Here is a 19,013-nt window from a genome sequence, read left to right on the forward strand (position 1 = left end):
GAAAATATAACCAAGAAGGGAAATTGGAGAGTAGCAGCCAAGAAAATGAGCAAGTGGAGAGCAACTAGACTCCAAGATGCTAACCACAGGCAGCCCCACATTTCACACTGGGAGCCTGGCTTTCAGGTCGAAGTGAGCCTGCTCGGAAATGGTGCTTACCTGGTCCCTCTCTCCCTCCTTGACCTCACCTCCTTCCATTGTCCCCCCCAGTCCCCTTTGTTTCTCCTCCTTGAACAGGCTAAGTCCATTCCTGTCCCCCAAGGCCATTGCACTTGCAGTTCCTCTGCCAGAAATGCTCTTCCCTCTGATCTGCACATGACTGGCCCATCTTGTCATTCAGATCACATGTCACCTCATCCACAGTCTTCACCTGATCACCCAACCCAAAGTAGACCCCCAGTCACTCTTACATGTCACCCTGTTGATTTCCTTAGTATTGTCTCTTTTTTTTTTTTTTTCAGTTATGTTTCCTTATACATTTCCTCCCTCCGGAATACGTAATGTCTGTGAGAGCAGAACCAGGTCTGATTGCTCTCCACCATCTCCCCAGGGCTCAGAACCATGCCTGGCACAGAACAGGCCCCCAATCCATTTTTGATGATTGAGTGAATATAGAAATGACCTTTCTTTCCAAAAGGATACCCCTGCCTTTTTAAATAAGAATATTAACTGAACACATAGTCCAAAAAATAGAAAGACTTCAGGGGAGAAACAAAAAGGTTCGCAGTGGCTGTTATGTTAAATACGATATATACATTGGCCAAATTCCTAGTACATTGTGATACAGCTAATGGTTTCCATAATTTTCTCTTAAGCTTTTAAATTATAAATATTTCAAAACTGTGCAATGGAGTGGGTCTTCCATTCATCTTTTAGAAAGAATAACAAAAGCATATTTCTTCCTTGAAATCAAAACCTCAAATGAATTCAGAACAAGTTTCAAAGCTCTAAATAAAGGGAAAGTGACTCCATTTAGTATTCTTTCTATTATCTATAACAGAGAAATAAGAGAATTTATGACTTAGTCAATTTTCTCTAATAATATGTAGCTGTCTTGCCAGATGCTTTTGTTTAGGCAGACATAATAATCCATTTAAGCATATTTACTCAGTGCCCTTAATGTACTCCCATCTACAATGGGAAAGGAGTACTTTCTTAATTATTATAAGTAAAAAAATATTTTTAGACTGAGAAAAATAGACGCCTAGAAGCAAAATAAAAATTTCTGTAAAGATTCTGGTTTGAAATAACATCTATTTCCTAAGATGCAACACAGTAAGCACCTTTGTGCACATGTGGATTTGTGTGTACAAGACAGCACGCACACACACATATACTACAGCAAACTATAGTATGGCAATTAATAAGCCTACAAATCCTCCCCTTATCAGCATAGTATACTGACACATAGTATATGCTCAATAAATGCTTATTAGACTAATTAACTCCTAAACAAGAAACTATGCAGTGACATTTGATTTTGCTTTTTGAAAGTTGACCTAGGTTTGCAATCTGACTGTGAAAATTTGAAGTGACTCAAACAAAAAGACATTTGGTGCATATGCTATGGCAGATGGCATTGGTACCTCCCCTTATATCCCCATGACCCTTACCATTTCTATGCATTTCCATGCCTGATGTCCAAATGCCAGCACCTATACTTCACTTGGACACTTTGTCTGTACCCAAAGTTAGCACCCTGGGAGCAGCCCTCGCCACTGGCTGACAGGAATTGATAGATGAATACCCTCTCCCTCACCCCTCAAGAAGAATAACTCTGTGGCACATGTTCTATTTTGTCTCCCAGAGTCCCTTGGGGGACTGGGCTCCAGCCGCCCACAGTGCTAACAGACCTGGTAACATATCTCTTACTGGCTGCCCTGCCGTCCCTGTCTTCCTCTTCACTGCCCTACTGGTGCTTCCTGAGATCAAACCCCTTAGAAACTACATTTAAATCCTCATGTCAGGATAAGCTTCTAGGGGAGTTAGGACAGATAGCTTTAATCATTTTACTTCTAACAAAACACTACTCCATGTGAGCATATGCTTGTGCTTGAAATGCATTGAGCATGAGCCAATACCATCAACTATCATTTTTGTGTATGTGAAATCCAGATATCCTGTGAGTCTCTAGTGAGTCTCCCAATAACCATGATGAAGGGCTTGTCTCTTTCCTAAACAAGAACAGTTTGGTGGCCATTTAACATAACGTCCTGTCTTGAGTGTGGCTGATCCACCTACATTCCCAAGGACCTGTTAATTAGACAAACGACGTGCAAGCAAAGAAAACTTTTTAATTAAGGCTTCATTGGCAATGCCAGGTGGGCCAATTATAGTCTAACCCAAACAGGAACTCTCACTCTTTTATCATTTTTTCTACAACATCAAAAGCACTTCCCCTACAGTGGCCCAGAGACATTTCTCCCATGGAGCCTAGGCATTTTCAGAGCCATTCTCTCCCAATTTCTTCTTGTTTGTCTTCGTCTTTCCAATCATGGTCTCCACAATTACGGCAGTTTCTTCATATGTCTGAATGCTTTCAGTTGAAAACTTCTCAATAGATTCCATCACTTCCACTTTCTCATATGCCAAAGTCCTGGGAGGGCTTCTCTCTTGCAGGTTGCTGCTCCTAGACCCCTGCCCCTCAGATCCACCCTGACTGGCCGCAGGCTTTTGGGGGAGGGGTGCAGATGGTCCCTCCGGACCAGGTACGACCACGAGACAGGGCCTCCTGGGCCCTTCATCCTTCTTCTGGCCATCATGCTTCTCCCTAGGACCTTTCAGTTCTTCAGTGTCTATCTCATTCTCCTTGTCCGCAGTATGCTGGTTGGGTGAGTGTCCATCTTCTCTCCCTTGTGGACCCTCCTGTCCATTCTCCAGAGGGGGCTCAGGCTGCTCAGGAGAGGGCTCCACAGGACTGTCACGATGCAGAGAGTCGTCCTCAATGGCAACAACCACTCCACCCCTGGCTGGGATAGATGAGGAACAGAACCCAGGGTCCACGTAACTAGCATCCCCGGAGACCAGCACATACCGGCCTTTGGTGTAGAGGTCAGCTGGGGGCTCAGGCTCCTTGGGGCTTCTCACTTTCTCCTTGACCATCTTGCAGAGTTTCCCAAAGGCTTTGCTTATCTTCCCTCCATCTGGCACATCCTCCGGAGCCCTTTCTAGGGTGGGAGGACTTGCTTCTTCACCCTCTGATTCAAGCTTAGGTTCACCTCCTTCTTTAACTACCACCTGCACTGGCTTTGTGTCTTCTGGACCTTTCAGTGGTGTGTCTTCCAGACTTTCATCTGCTTTATCTTTAGCTATAATCTCCTTTTTCCTTGGAATGTTCTTGGGGAGGCCTTTTTGTCTTGGTTTTGCTGTTGTAATATCCTGAACAGCTCTGGCTAGATCTTAATAAAATAGATAAATGGACAATAAGTCAAACATAATTGTCAATGAAAGAGGAAGAAAATGTATTCACTGAAAACTATGCTAACTGTCTTGGAGACCAATGCCTAGCACTGGGGTAGGTTTAGTAATAATGGGGCAAAACAACAGGGAATAAGGCCTGGATCTGTAGCATCCATGGCCTGTGTTTTGAGGTCTCAGCTCTGTCATCAATTGTGCAACTTTGGATGAGTCACTTGACCCCTCTGGGCTTGCAAAGGGGAGGGAAAACACTGCTTCATCTGACACTCACAGTTTCCATCCCATTAAGTACAATTTACTGAGACACGTGATTCTACTACAATAATACTCAGTGGGAGCAGCAGCTCTTGTCTCAGCCCAACTCCCTGCTGAGCTTGTGCTGGCTACTTGGGTCCATAGACAAAATGATGGAAACTCATTCCACAAAGTCATTCCTGACTTGGACTTCCCCAAAGGAGAGAAGGCAGAGATGCCTGGGCCTCTGACATGTTCAGAATGGCCTTAGGCATGGGAATCATATCAATTCATATGGCTGCTCCTTTCACATGTGTCCCAAGCTAAATAAATATGACTACCCTTTGCACAGCATCCCTTTCCTCCTGGGTAAAAATGGAAAGCGATGCTATTATGACAGAACTAACAGGAATCCCATTTCCTAGGCCATATTTATTTCTTCAGACTAGCTAAAAGGAAAAACTAAAGGTTTGAGAAACATACAAAATCTAACCCTGCCTCATCCATGAGGATTTTCTACTTCACTCACATGGTGATTTTTTTTTTAACTTTCTCATCCCAAAAGTCTTCTTCATCTCCTTTCTCTGTTAGCCAGAGGACTAAGACAGACAAAGCAAGGATATCTAGTGTGATTCATAATGAGAGAGCAGAGTAATCAGGAAATGGCAGAAAGGGGCCATGAAGTCGTAAGGGAGGAGGGGGTGCAGAGTGGGACCCATCAAAAGAAGCCAGCTGGGAGCAGATATGGGAGGAAAGGATGCTTACAGGACCAGCTACAGAATTTCAGGGCTGAGTGCAAAAAAAAGGCAGGGCCCATGTTCAAAATGATTAGGAATTTCAAGACACTGGTTGCAGAGCATTAAGCCCTTGCAAGTACAGTGCCCTGTGCACAGGTCACATGTCTCTAGAGCTAGCAGCCTTGGGTGTCTGGGGACTGGGGACTGCTGCCCCTTCCAACAGTGTTCTAACTCTGGAACCCCATTTCCACGAACCCCTCTGAGCTTTCTGAGACACATAGATTTGAAGGCACTCTAAATATGGGCCACCAACATTATGACCTTCTCTTCTCTCAGAACACCATTTGTTCAGAATTAGGGAGGTTTAGCCATGAGGTGGCATCTCACAGGCGCTTGAAACCAACCCAAAAGGACCATATGTGGAAGGCAGAAGCCACATTTGCCAACCAAGCTACTTCCGCTCAGTTGAGAATAGAAGAGAAAAGGAACAGTAATTGAATATTTACTCTGCTCCAGACACTGGATTAAGCACTTTTGTATAGTCCATTTAATTTTGTGGGGGGGCGGGGGATACAATTCAATATTCACTTCAATATGTTACTTATTTGGTGATGGCATTCCCAAGGTGGTCTGCCCGACTCCCCCCGCCCCCATCTGATTTCTCTCCTTGTGAACTTTTTGGGCACACATCAGCGAGGCAGAGAAGGAGACCGCGCCTGAAAGCATTTAATTTCCAGATGGATTGGAAGGGAGCATGAATATTAAGTTCATGAAGAAAGCCACTTTTTTCCCCCCATGTTTTCAAAGACAGAAAACAGCAGAAGCTGGGGATGGGAAGCATTACCTTTCCTGCTGGGCAGAGGGCTGAGAGAGGCTCCATGGCCTGGGGTGAAGAGAGTGACAGGCGTTTCAATGAAAGCGGAGCTCAGCCTGGCAGAAAGGACCAGAAAGAGGTGGTCACCATCGTTAATGCATCAAGCCAAACAGATGGTCAGGGGGTAACAGTGATCCTCTAATTACGAGCAAAAACGAAAAAAGCTTTCTCTAGATTAAACTTCTCATGAACCACATACATATTTACACACTAAATGAGGTTATAAAGGAAATAATCATTTCTTTGAGATCAAGCCATAAACTGTGAAACTCATAGAAACATTGGGAGGTGGGGATTGTTTATAACGTCAAAATGCCACTTCTCTGTTGAACAGTGTGTTTTTCTTTTTGTTTTTGTTTTTAATAAAAGAGTGGCCAGCCCAGGCTAACGTACTGAGGGCAACCAGAGTACAATAGCTCCAACTTGTTTTTTTTTTTAAACAATACGCATTATATAGAGAGAAAAAAGATAAAGCAATTTAAACAAAATGTAAACTAGTGAATCTGAGTAAAGAGCATTCATGAGTTCTTTGTTCTATGCTTGCAACATTTCTATCAAAATTAGCATATTAAAATTAGAAGTTATAAACAAACCAACAAAAGAGGTATCCGGTTACCTTTTTGTGAAGCCCTGCCTCCAAAACAAAAATTTGCACAAAGACATTTAAATGCCAGTTCAAGGTTTATTTTTGCAAACGTGTGCATAAAGCATTCACTGTGACATAAATATAATTTGGAATTATGCATGATACATTGACTATAACTAGAGGAGGAAAAAAACCAAAATTTTGGTTTTCTTGTTAAACATTCAAGTACTTGCAGCCAAAATAGAGTACCCAGAGAAAAAGAGAGAACTTCTCCTTATGGGGTACTTCTGGGTGCTTCTCTTTTAATTTAGTCTAAACCTAAAAATGCCAGCAAAAATAAATCAAGGAATCACAACTTAATAGAGAATCATAGTCCATATATGAGGTGGCTGTCCCCAATCTATGATAATTATAGATATGGATATGGATATCCACATCATCACAGATGTAGGCGATTAGATGTAGGTGCCAATACAAACAATGCAGCTGTAGTTATAGATGTACATGTACATGATGTAGCTGTTGATGCAGTTGATACAGATTATGTGTAGATGTATATATACATGAAGTTATAAAGATAGATGATGTAGGTGTAGGTATAGATACAGATAATGTCAGTATAGATGTAGATGTCAATCTAGATAATGTAGATACAGGCTATGTGTGGATGGAGATGACACAGATGTAAGTGTAGATGTAGATATAGGTATAGGTGTAGATGATATCGATGTAGATGCAGATGATGTAGGTGTAGGCATGGATAATATAGATATAGGTGTAAATAATGTAGTTGTAGGTACAGATGTACATGTAGATGATGTAGATATAGATATAAGTGTAGGTATTGACTTAGATGATGTGATATAGATGATATACAGATGATACAGATGTAAATGATGCAGACATAAGTTTAAGTGTAGGTGTACATCTAGATATAAATGATGTAGGTACAGATGTAGCCGTAGATGATATAGACATAGATGTAGGTGATGTAGATAATGTAGACGTAGGCATCAATGTTCACACGTAGATGATGTAGATACAGAGGCAGATGTAGGTATAAGCATAGATGATGTAGATGTAGGTGTAGGTAAAGGTATAGATGTAGATGATGTAGAGGTGGGGATAGGGATAGAGACCGTGACAGAGACAGAGATGTATTTCCCAGCTGTCTTAAAGTGAGTGGAGTGCAAGTCACAGCTCCATTACGGACAAGACCAGACAGGATATTGACAGTCACATTATAGACCCAACCAAGTGATAAAAATCATGCTGCCGCAGCAGCAGAGGACTTCTCCACTATCAAGTACTGTATAAGGCACCTCACCTGCAGCATCTCATTAAATACTACTGATCAACCTCTCTGCTAAGACGATTTTGTCTTCAGAGGCCTGTGGAGCAAAAGTAGCCTCTCCATGAGACCTTTTCTGACTGCCAAACTCAAAATTTCAAACATTCCCACCAACATCCCCATCGTCATTCCCCTCTTCCCTGCCATAATCTCCTCCATAGCACATAGCACTTGTCACAGGTCATACTCCTTATATTACAAATTCATTCATCATTCAAGCTCCATGAGGTCATGGATTTTGTGTTTCATTCCCTGCCACCTCCCCACTGCCTAAAACTGGTACATGGAAGGCCCTCAACAAAGATTTGTGGAATATATAAGCCTCTGGCAGCAAGGAGACAGTAGCGCTCCCTCAGCCGTGCTCCTCTGTAACCACACCTGTTGCCTTCATTCTCAATGATCCGATGATACCGGTCCAGCTCATTCTTCAGGGTTTGCTGGGCGACTACCAGCTGCCGGCAATCATAGGAAGACTTCTCCAGGCTCCTCTCAGTCTCTTCAATCTCCTTCCGCAGGGTTTCAATCTGTTCGTTGTAGAGCTGAATCTCGTCATCATAACACTCTTGGGCATCTTTAATAGCTTGTTCCAGGGTCGCTGTCTGTGGGCAAAGACACAGCTGTAAGGAAACCCACTGGGCCCTCTCCCTTAAGACCCAGACTTGGAAGGGAGAACTTGGACTCAGTGTGTCAACTCTTGTTTTATTTGTGTGTTTCTCTGTCAGCAATGAGTTAGCAAAAATCTGATAGCCAAAAAATAAGTTAAAAGAAGAACACATACTAAACAGAGAAGATGTTATTTTTACTGAAATAATTAAGGGGGGAAGAGTTTCCTTGTTCCTATTTAATAATGATGGTGCTCTATTTTTCTCCATGATCTCTGATCAGTAGTTAGTTACCTGTATGTTTTGGTAGCTAAAATGTATGTGTGTGTGTGTGTGTGTGTGTGTGTGTGTGTGTGGTGTGTGTGTGTGCACGCGTGTGTATGTATGCATGCATGTGCACACTTGTGTACACATAAAGTAACTTCAGGAAAACACTATTTCTATATTAATTGAGGGGAAGTCAAAATTAAAGTGGGAAAATAGAGGTGGCCTTATTTTCACTTTAAGACCTTCTGACAATGCACAAAGCGCCATAAGTATACTTATTTATACACTTAGTATTCGTAGTCATGATTCTTTCATAATCTCATTTTCCCAAGTAGAAAAGAATCCAACATGCACTATTGGTCCTCAAAAATAAAACAAACGGCACTGGAACAGCACTTCTCAAACTGCAATGTGCACTCGAACTCCCTGAGGATATTTGTGAGCTGCAGATCCTCTCTCAGCAGGTCTGGCATGGGGGCCAGAGGTTCTGCATTTCTAACCAGCTCCCACATGATGGCGCTGCTCTCCGGACCACACTTTTTGAGTTATGAGGGTCTAGACAGGTATCTGAATTCAACTTCAAGTATGTCCACTACAAGGCATTTCACACATACAGCTAAATATGCATCTTGGACAATCTAGAGCATGATTGTTCCCGTGACGATTTGATTCTTCACTTTATATATAGATGTGGCCTTAGAATAGTGAAGTTCCCTAAGTGATGGCTTTTGAAAACCTAGGTTACAAAGGTCTTCAGAAATTTATCTGTTGCATCAAGAAAGAAGGAAGGGCGGGGGGTGGGGGTGGAGATAGAAAAGGAGAGACAGTGAGAGGGAGGAGGGGTACATGCACTAGACACTTTGGGAAGATGTCTGCCAACCCGTGTCATTCCCTTGTCTCATGACTGCCCCATCGCACTTAGAGAAAGGTCCCGGCAGTGATGTGACACCACTCTCCTGATCAGAGCCCTAGAACCAGGGCTGGGCCTGACTCAGGCTGGTCTATCATATGCTTCCTCTCCTAGGAATTTGGAAAAGGATCTCAGAATAGAGATCCTTTCTATTCTGCAAGTTCGGGCAGCTTCATATAAACTGGGTCTGAGGCCACCATTTGAAAGTGGCAATCTTTCGTAAAGGGCATGAAGAAGCTGAGAAAGACAATTCTTCAGAGATGCAGAGAAATGAAGCCGAAGGGCAAAGACAAACAGAGACAAGAGCACCTGTGGGACGAGAAGACGACAATGAGAGAGAGCTGCGGCCTCATCCCGGTTCCTGGTTCCTGCCACACACCCTGCTCTCAGACATCATCAACTACTTTTTAGATCCTGTGCCTTTGGGGGGCAGGGGAAAGTATGTTTACAGTGGAGAAACATGGCAGACACCACCTCAAGCAAGTGATCCAAGTCATATTGCCAGTGCAAAGCTCCCTGATAAGATGCACTGAGGACACATCGCTTCTGTGGTGTTCCTGCCACAAATGCATAGCCTCAATCTAATTAATCCTCAGGAAGTGTCAGGGAAGCCCAGATAGAAGGACATCGTACAAAATACCTGGCCATGAAAGATGTGCACTGTCTCAGATTGAAGGAGACTAAGGAGACACGACACCTAAATGCAAGTAGGATCCACGACCAGAAAAAAATGTTAGTGGAGTAATGGGTGGAATTTTTATCGAGTCCATTACTAGGATGAAGTCGTTAACCTTCCGATTTTCATTGCTGTACTGTAGTTAAGTTGTTAATATTCGAGAAAGCTGGGTCAAGAGTGTGTGGGAAACCTCTGTGCTATTTTTGCAACTTTTTAGAAGTCTAAAATTATTTCAAAATAAAACTGTTTAAGCTAGTTTGATCAGGTTTCTTTTCTCATAAAAGGGGGAAAAAAAAATTCCATTCAGTTACCTGTAACGTCAAATACAGAGGCACACCCACTAATTTCCGGTGCAGTCCCATATTCTTACCCACACCAGCATTTTGCACACACTAGGAAATGCTTCCAAAAAATAGAAATTTAAAAGTCTTGAACCTCAGAGACTAGAAGCTATCTGGGGATGGATGAACTCCAAAGTCAGACTCTCCTTTTCTACAGAGCAGATCCGAGAACTAAGCCTGCGGAACGCTGGCTGGTATGGCTGGGGTCCAGAGCAGAGGCCAGGGATCCCAGTGTCAACCAGGCAGCAGGGAGGCTGTGAAAGATGAACACAACTGTCTTTTATCAAAGCTTAGCTTTCTCCCTCATGTACAGGAAAGAGCTTGTGCCCACAGCACCCAAATTTTAAAAGTATATATATTCCACAAATTTCAAGAAACAGAGAGATGGAGAAAAACCTATAGGTTAAAAGACTTCAAGTCTATGGCCATGCCACCCTGAACAAACCCAATCCCATCTCATCTCAGAAGCTAAGCAGGATCAGACATGGTTAGTACTTGGATAGGAGACTACTTTAGGAAAATCAGGTGCTGTAGTTGTAAAAAATAAAAAATAAAGGGTTGTAAACTGACAAGGTCTTTGCAATCTGTGAAGTCAACCCAGGGTTGCCTCGCCTAAAAAAAAAAAAAGACTTCAGAGACATATAAACCAATTACACTGTGTAGACCTTATTCGGATCCCAATTCAAACAAACTTTAAAGGAAGAAACTATGGAAAAGACAACACTGTCTTATTCCATTTACACGACAATCTAGAAAAGACAAAACCAGAGAAACAGAAAATAGATTCAGCAGTTGCCAGGAGGTGTAGGGGAGGGGTTGACCAGAAAAGGGCAGCTGAGGGGATTTTGAGGTGAGGGGACTGTCCTATATCTTGAATGTGGGTGTAGTTACAGCACTGCATGTGTTTGTCAAAAGGATATACTGTGCATTGAAGAGGGTGACATTATATGGAACTATCACCTCAGTTTTAAAAATTATAAGACAATTAGAAATCTGATCCCTCAGTGGACATTTGGTGATATTAAAGAATTGGTGTTCATTTTTAAAGGTTCATTTTGCAGCCTATAAAAATAACACTCATATTTTGGAGATATGCATTGAAATATTGCTGGATAAGATACATGGTGTCTGGTATTGCTTCAGAATTACATGGGGTGTGGGAGGCGTGTAGGTGATGTAAGAGGGGCCATGTGCATGTTTGAAATACTTCAGAATAAAGAATAAAAGAAAAGATTAAGTATGAAGAGACTCTATTACCTCTTTTGGGTATGGGCTCCCCAGCCCAGAGCGGGAGTAATGGCTGTGTTAGTGAGTTCTGACATAGATCAACTCACCAGCCTCATAACTTTATGGGGGAGGGGCTGATATTATTCCCACTTTAGAAATGAAGAAACTGAGGCACACAGGCAGTGACTTGCTCATAAATACAACAGCAAGATTCAGACCCACCTGTACAGGCTCTGAGATACTTCCAGAAATCACGAACACTCCTGTTTCAGTCTCCTTCCAAGCTGCAGGGGAGCAGTGTGCATGCTCACACACAGGCATGCATGCACGCACACACAAGCACACTCCAAGGCCCCAGGAAAACTCTCCATTCCCACAGATCAACAGGCAAGCACTACAAGCCTATTCTCACTGAAGACACAGGGGACTTGTATGACCCCCATCAGACCCCTCCCTGAGCCTGTTCACTTAGCAAACTTTTAAACCATAAATAGGATAGCGAAGGGTTGTCACAAATTGAGAAATCAGAAACCAGGAAAATGTCATCTATAACCTTTGGACCATCAGGGCAAGCACGATATTTCTTATATCTCACGAGCTAGCGGTTGGTTGTTTGGTGGCTGCCCTCTGACGGAGTCTGTGGGAGAACTGCCCGCCTGGGAGGGAGGCTCGGTCGACGACTCAAAGGCGCCTTCCAACCTGTGACTGGCACGGGTGCTCTGCATGAATCTGCCTGTGTCAACTAAGGTTCCACAGCGTCTAGTGAAGTGCTGACCAGGTTTATAAAACTGGACTTATGTTCACATCAATGTGGTCTTTATAGTTCAATAATTTAAACTATTTATCACAAGAAGGAGTGTTCAGGGAATGTATTAAGAGGCCGACTTTCACCAGCTCGAAGGAGCCAAGGAAGATGTCCCTGATATGAGTGACCTTAGCACAGGCATCAGGCGCTATCCAGCACCAGCCTGGCTGTTGGAGAATAAGACATGGACCCTCCTTCTTGGAGCCCACAGTCCAGCAGGGAAGGCAGCTCCGTCACATGCCCACGGAGCACACGGAGAGGCCCAGGGGCACTGGAGGGTGTCAGGGAAGGCTTTCTGGAGGTGGTGGGGCCAGTCCTGGGTACTGAAGAGGAAAAGGGACTTCCAGAAGAGTAGTGATGAGCAAAGGGGCAGGTACCAGGAACTGTAGGAAAATACCGGGGGTGGAGAGGAGGGGAGGAGAAGGGACAGCAGCCTACAGCCAGCCCAGGGCTTCTTAGAAGAGAACAGCCACGCAGATATTGGAGAGAGAAGCAGATGGAAGGTGTGGGCCATGTGGCAATTTGAACTTCATCCTGAGCAAAGGTGACTATTGTGTTTCTGCTTTTACCAGTTATATCATCTGGTTTATAGCCATCTCCCTACTGAGCTGTGAGCAGCTAAGGGCAAGAGCCATGCCATGCTCTGCTCAGTATCCCCTGAATCTCATGTGGAGCTTGGCAGTAGAGGTTGAATGAAAAAGTATTCAAGCATAGCAGTGGGGCTTGCCTTTGTAAAGAACGGGTCAACAGGGCCCCAAGACAGCACCTCATAGTGAGCCACATCTGGAGGGGTGACCTCCTACATCAATCTCCTTAGGCCCCCAGACTCCTTTGGGTCCAGGTCTTTTTTCAAAAAGGAAAACAAGAAGTCAAATATCCTCACTGATTACACACTGTTTTACCCAAACCTACCACTAGATGGTGCTAAGCAACTTTAATTAGAAATGCTACCCGGGAGGTTCACTTTCCAAATAATATATGACGTTTTTCACATTCCTGTCACAGAAACTCTCAGTCGATGCGATTTAAAGAATCAGAAGTGCCTGCCTTTTCTCTTCCACCTATAAGTGCCATCCCCAAAGGGATGGGTGCTGTGTCTCCCATTCTGTGGACTAGTGTTCTCAAATTTGAGCTTCAGAACCATCTGGAAGGCCTGTTAAAACAGATTGCTGGGCCCCACTCCAGAGCTCCTGATTCAGTAAGTCTGGGACGGGCCCATGAACTTGCATTTCTGACAAGTTCCCAAGTGATGCTGATGCTGCTGGTTCAGAGAGCTCACCGTTAGGCCTCTGCTGTAGAGGGTTCTGGAAGCATCAGATGCCCTAACCATAGGCAGAACCCTGTCACATTGGATCCCTCAGGCTACAAGGAGCTCTTCCTCCTCCAACCTCCTCTGTGTTCCCCAGTCATAGCACTGGCCATGCCACCCAATCTCCTTTTGAGCACTCAGTTTAGCTACTACGTTAGGAAGCCACTAAAACCTTTTAAAATCAGCAAAAGCCAGCCTGAATAAGGGTGTGGAGGGCCCAAGCTAGGGACTCAAGTGGACCAGATGTAGAACATTCCATCCCAGCCTGGGATCTGTCCCCACACCACTGTTCTCAAAGTGTGGTTCCTAGACCAGCAACGGCAGCATCTAGAAACTTAGAAATGCAAATTCTTAGGCCATACCCCAGACCTACTGAGTAAGAAACTCTTGAGTAGGCCCAGCCATATCTGTTTTAATTAAAGTTAACTAAGCAAAATTTCCATCCCCATGACCTTTGCCCCTTGGTGTTAACACTTATGAACGTGTTACATTACTTGGCAAAAGGGACTTTGCAGATGTAATAAAAGTTCTTAATAAGTTGACTTTAAAAAACAAGGAGATTATTCTAGTATTTCTAATCACATGGGCCCTTAAAAGCAGAAGTTAGAATGATTAGACGAGCTAGCAAAGAAATGTGGTCCTTGATTTTCTACAGACACACAAGATTGAATTCTGCCAACAACTTGAAGGATGCTGAAAGCAGATTCTTCCCCAAGGGCCTCCAGATGAGGTGGACCAAGGCCGGCTGACAACTTTATTTCAGCCTGTGAGACCTGGAGCAGAGAGAAACAAGCCTGCCCAGACTTCTAACCTACAGAACTGTGAGATAAAAGTGCTGTTTTAAGCCCCTATGTTTGAGGTAATTCATAACAGCAGCAAGAGAAAACTAATACAACCTCTGTTTCATTAGACCCACTGCTAGAGTTTGTTACGGTAGTCCCCCCTTATCCACGGGAGATACATTCCAAGACCCCCAGTGGATGCCTGAAAACAAAGATAGTACTGAACTTTCACTTTTCAATTAAAGGAAGCACTTTACAGCTTCTCTTTGTCACATCCAAATTGCCAGCATCAGTACTTTTGCATTTTAGGGCATTTATTAAGTAAAATAAGTGTTATTTGAACGCAAGCACTGTAATACCTCAACAGTAGATCTGATAACCCAGATGGCTACTAAATGACTAAGGGGTAGAGAACATATACAATGTGGAGACGTGGGACAGAGATGATTTGGGTCCCAGGTGGGACGGAGGGGGATGGCACAAGATTTCATCACGCTACTCTGAACGATGTACAATTGAAAACTTATGCATTGTTTATTTATGAAATTTTCTATTTAATATTTTCTGACCACAGTTGACCGCAGGTAACTAAAACCATCAAAGTGAAACAGTGGATAAGGGAGGGACTACTGTATTTAATGTAAGTACATATATTGTCATACAGGATATGATTTGGCAACATTTTGATAACTGTTTCAATAGAATTGGTTTCCTTTTAATTATATACGGACTTTATTTTTATTATAGACCTTCAACATTTTCCTAAGAAGGGAGTCCAGGGGCTTCACAAGACTACCAGCAGGAGGAAATAGCACAGAAGAAAAGGTAAAGCCCTCCGATTTAGAGAGAAAACGACATCAGACTAAGACGAGTAAGTCTTTCTGCAGCAACTATGGGTGGGGACAGGTGGCCAACCAGACAGTTCCATTTCCTAGTCTCAGAAGATAGGTTGATCCTTTATGAAATGTTTCAGTTTCATACTCAGCAAATACATATGTGTACGTAGAGGGAGAAACATTCTTTTGCTCTGGAGCTGGAATTTACCACATCAGGCTGGGTTCTTCCATCTTTCTCAGTATCTAAGGCAGTGTTTTTCAACTTTATCACCAGGGCCACAAGAAGAACCACATTTTATATCATAAACCATACATATCATATAAATATGTATGTGCATTTATTTGGATATATATTTATATGTACATATTTATTAAAAACAAGGTGTCACAAAATATATCCCTTTCTAATTGTCAAGCACTCTGTTATTTCTTATTCTATCTTAGCCTTGTGTCAATTTCTTCTTTTTCAATTCCAGTCAATTCTACTGAATTCATTTTACAACCTAAAAATGAGCTGTAACTACTGTTTTGAAAAACACTGGTCTAGACAATGACTGAGCTTGCGTCCACTTCCTCAATCACACGCATGCACACATATGCGTACACATATATACATATATGTAAATGTATGCACATGCATACATAATACACACATGCACATATACACACATATATACACATGTACATGCACATACATACAATACGCACATATACACACACATACACCTTCCCTCTATCCTTTCAGGACCTCAGAGGAAACCACACACTACCGGGTCACCAAAATGGTATAACACGGAAACAGGACTGAGCATTTCTGTTCAGTTTAGTTTTCAACATAAAATTCACTCCAAAAAAGGGGGATGGGGTATGTGGAATTCTGAGCTGAGCAAACATTGACATAACTATTCTTTTCCAGGTTTGCAACCAAATTCCAAAGGAGAACTTTTAGGTCAAAAGAGAAACAGGAAGCACAGATTTGAGGAAGTGTAAAATAAAAATCCCAACATGTATACATTTCTTATTTTTAAAAACAAGTTTAAACTGGGCAAAAATGGACAGATTTTACAGACAGCCTTACCCTTGGTGGGGAAGGGGGTGTGAGGGCACCCTCTGAGGGGCCAGGAATTAGTGGGACCCACTGTCTCTGTTCACTTAGGACTTTTCTATTCTGCACCCTGAGAAACCCCTCAGTCCAGGGCAAAGCCAGACAGCTGGTCACCCCACTCAGAGTGTTGTTTCTGGCTGAGCACTGGCACACAGGTGTGTTGAGTTTGTGAGAATCACCAAGCTGAATACGCGTGCACTTCTCTGCACAGACCTGACACTGAATAAAACATGCTGTAAACCCTGGATGCCCAACAGCAAGTTGGGGACGTGAGGAGGTAGGGCCTACCTGGGCCTGTAGCTCGGCTCTCTGCGCCTGCAGGAGAGACAGCACCTCCCGGCCCTCCTCCAGCTGACTCTGCAGGGCGGCTGCCTCCCGCTCAGTCAGGAGCTTCTCCTGCACAAAGAAGGCCAGACTCAGCACTCGCACACACTTGACATGTGAGAAAATCCAAAGGGGAAAGGGGTGAGGAGGTGTGGGCCTGGTTATGTTCTGCAGGTTTGTGCATCCCCACCAAATTCATATGCTGAAGCCCTAACCTTCAGTGGGATGGTACTTGGAGTTGGGACCTTTGAGAGGTAATTAAGTTTAGATGAGGTCATGAGGGTAGGGTCCCCAGGATGGGATTAGTGTCCTTATAAGAAAATAAAGAGACACCAGAGCTCTATCTCTAAAAAAAAAAAAAAAAAGGCCACATGAGAACACATTGGGATAGTGGCTATCTACAAATCAGGAAGCGGGTTCACACCAGGAACAGAATCTGCTGGCCACCCAATCTGTGAAATTCATTAGAGCAGCCGGAGCAAAGACAGGCCCATGGTGTCCACTGTTAATGCCTTTTCACCTTGTCTTCAACATCTGAACCATAAATGCTGTGAGTGTAAAATGTGAAGACATTGTCAGGAGACCCACATTTTAGAGCTGGTTGTGCCACAAAGTCTGGACGAGGCACTTTCCCTTCTGTCAAAAGGAACACTCAGAATGCAGTCTCTTGTAAGGCTCTATTCTCTGTGTCTGCAGAAGGCATGGTCAGTCTGAGCCCTGACCATCAACTATTCCAAGATGCTGCTACACAAAGCAGGAGCCAAGGGGCACAAGAGAAGCCAGGGCCCTGGTGCACTGCTGCACTGCCTACCAACACTCCACAGAATGTTCTGGAAGGAAATCCTCCCTCAATCAGCCTCTCCACTGTCTATTCAGAAATATCCAAATTGCTTCACAAAAGCCTGACTGCTCAAGAGTAGTGCTTCTGACACAGAACATGGCCTCACAGCCAGGCAAAGTCAGAAACAAGCATGTGCCAGTGCACCATGTTCAAGGCCATGTGTTTAAGGCAGCCCCGCCTTTCCCTGCAAAGTGGCTGGAGCAGCAACACAGAGCCAGCCAAAGCAAGACAGATGTGCTTAAAGAGGAAGTGTGTGTCTGGTCCTATGGTCTGACCCCATGGGGAAGGCGGGACTTGAGACGTAACTGTAGAAGGACCTCTTCGACTGTACGTGTTTATTCCTGCGTTTCTCGGTACACAGAGGAACGCAAGCTCTCAGTCTCTCGCAGTTCTCTCAGTCTGTCTCTGTCCTCTGTTTCTTTTTATCTCAGTCCCTACCTCCCTGCCTCAAAGATGCAGACAAGGGGGTAGCTTGGAGCAGAAGGGGACTTGTGCCCCTCGGTATCAATATACGGAGGACATATAGTATATGGAGATATACCACACATCCTAGACCTGCAGCATCAGGATAGAAGCGGATCCAGTGTAAATGTATTACACTGCTTCCCACCAGGGCCCTGCCTGCTTGTCTGGCCCCACATCTTCTGACTGCCCCGCTCCTACTCATCTTACATGCCTCTCCACACCTGCCCACAGCCCTCGGATACTAATCGAAGATGAAGGGAGATAGCCCTGAAGCTGTTAGCTAGTAGCTGGAACTAACTGCCAGGCCATGATGCTCCCTACTTATAAATAATGCCACACCCAACATCTGAAGATGTCACTCTGGGACCATGGGTGAACGAGACAGAAACAAGACCCCTCTGTAACTATGTCTGAGCTCAGACCAAAAGACTACTACGTAACCACAAAAATGGCCAACATCTGCTCTCCCGGAACACGAGTGATGCTGCTCAATTTCCAGGTACAGCTTTAGCCACACTCCATTCCTCTGCCTCCTAGACACAAATTATCAGGACGCTTGGTCATAGGACCAGCTCCCTCCTGTCAGCACCCAACCCAGAACAGGACCCTGCTTACCTGACCCCTCCCCCAGATCACCTAACACACTGAGACACTCTGCAAGTGTCCACAGTATACACCCTCCCTTCCTGCAGTGAAAAACAAATCCAGCTTTATGTAACTACAGGCCTGTCCCCAGTGGCCTCTGACTACAGGGCACTGACATTATGCTTACTGACACATTAACCAGCTGACCTGTGTTTCTATAATTAGCAATGCTAATTGCATCCTCATTTGAGCAAATGTGACACACATTTTCTAGGATGATATAAGAGTCAATGACACAAGCTGAAAGTGACCATTTAACTTGTATGTAGAATTTTTAAGCTAAGATTAATCAAGAATGTGATTCTTTCTAAATCTGTGCTTCTCCACCTTTAACGTGCACATGGATCCCTGTGGATACTGCTAAAATGCAGATTCTCACCCAATGGGTCTGCGGTTTGCGAGGCCAACGATCACGGCCAACAAGTGAAGCCCTCAGAAGAAGCCTAATCAGTTTCCCCAGTCTTATAACTCAGGAGAATTTTGTTACATGGAACAGATGACATGATTTAAAAAATGTACTCTGGTGCTCACTTCAGCAGCACATATACTAAAATCAGAATGATACAGAGAAGATTAGCATGGCCCCTGCGCAAGGATGACACACAAATTCGTGAAGCATTCCATATTTTTTAGATATCAAATTGTAATGTACACCTGAAAATTATATAATTGCATTAAC

At 43.8% G+C, this 19,013-nt stretch overlaps 1 protein-coding gene and 1 non-coding gene across 5 annotated transcripts in view; one reads left to right on the plus strand and one right to left on the minus strand.

Annotated features, from left to right (window-relative positions):
- Positions 1-2,274: 2,274 nt before the first annotated feature.
- Positions 2,275-19,013, minus strand: part of BFSP1 (beaded filament structural protein 1) — a 36,201-nt gene continuing 19,462 nt past the window's right edge. For 2 of the 4 annotated variants that reach the window (XM_023537500.1, XM_011370426.2), the window contains 4 exons: positions 16,348-16,455; positions 7,578-7,798; positions 5,233-5,318; positions 2,275-3,398 (listed from right to left, as the gene is read on the minus strand). In XM_023537500.1, the coding sequence (XP_023393268.1) occupies positions 2,434-3,398; positions 5,233-5,318; positions 7,578-7,798; positions 16,348-16,455 (1,380 nt within the window). In that variant the 3' untranslated portion in view covers positions 2,275-2,433. The remainder of the gene's footprint in view (positions 3,399-5,232; positions 5,319-7,577; positions 7,799-16,347; positions 16,456-19,013) is intronic. The other 2 variants (XM_023537508.1, XM_011370433.2) reach the window with 1 other exon arrangement.
- Positions 18,858-18,964, plus strand: LOC111746872. The gene has a single exon (XR_002783289.1). It is a non-coding gene; the product is annotated as a U6 spliceosomal RNA (small nuclear RNA).

This window comes from Pteropus vampyrus, unplaced genomic scaffold (assembly GCF_000151845.1).
Source record: "Pteropus vampyrus isolate Shadow unplaced genomic scaffold, Pvam_2.0 Scaffold7, whole genome shotgun sequence".
In the NCBI taxonomy this organism is placed as follows: Eukaryota; Metazoa; Chordata; class Mammalia; order Chiroptera; family Pteropodidae; genus Pteropus; species Pteropus vampyrus.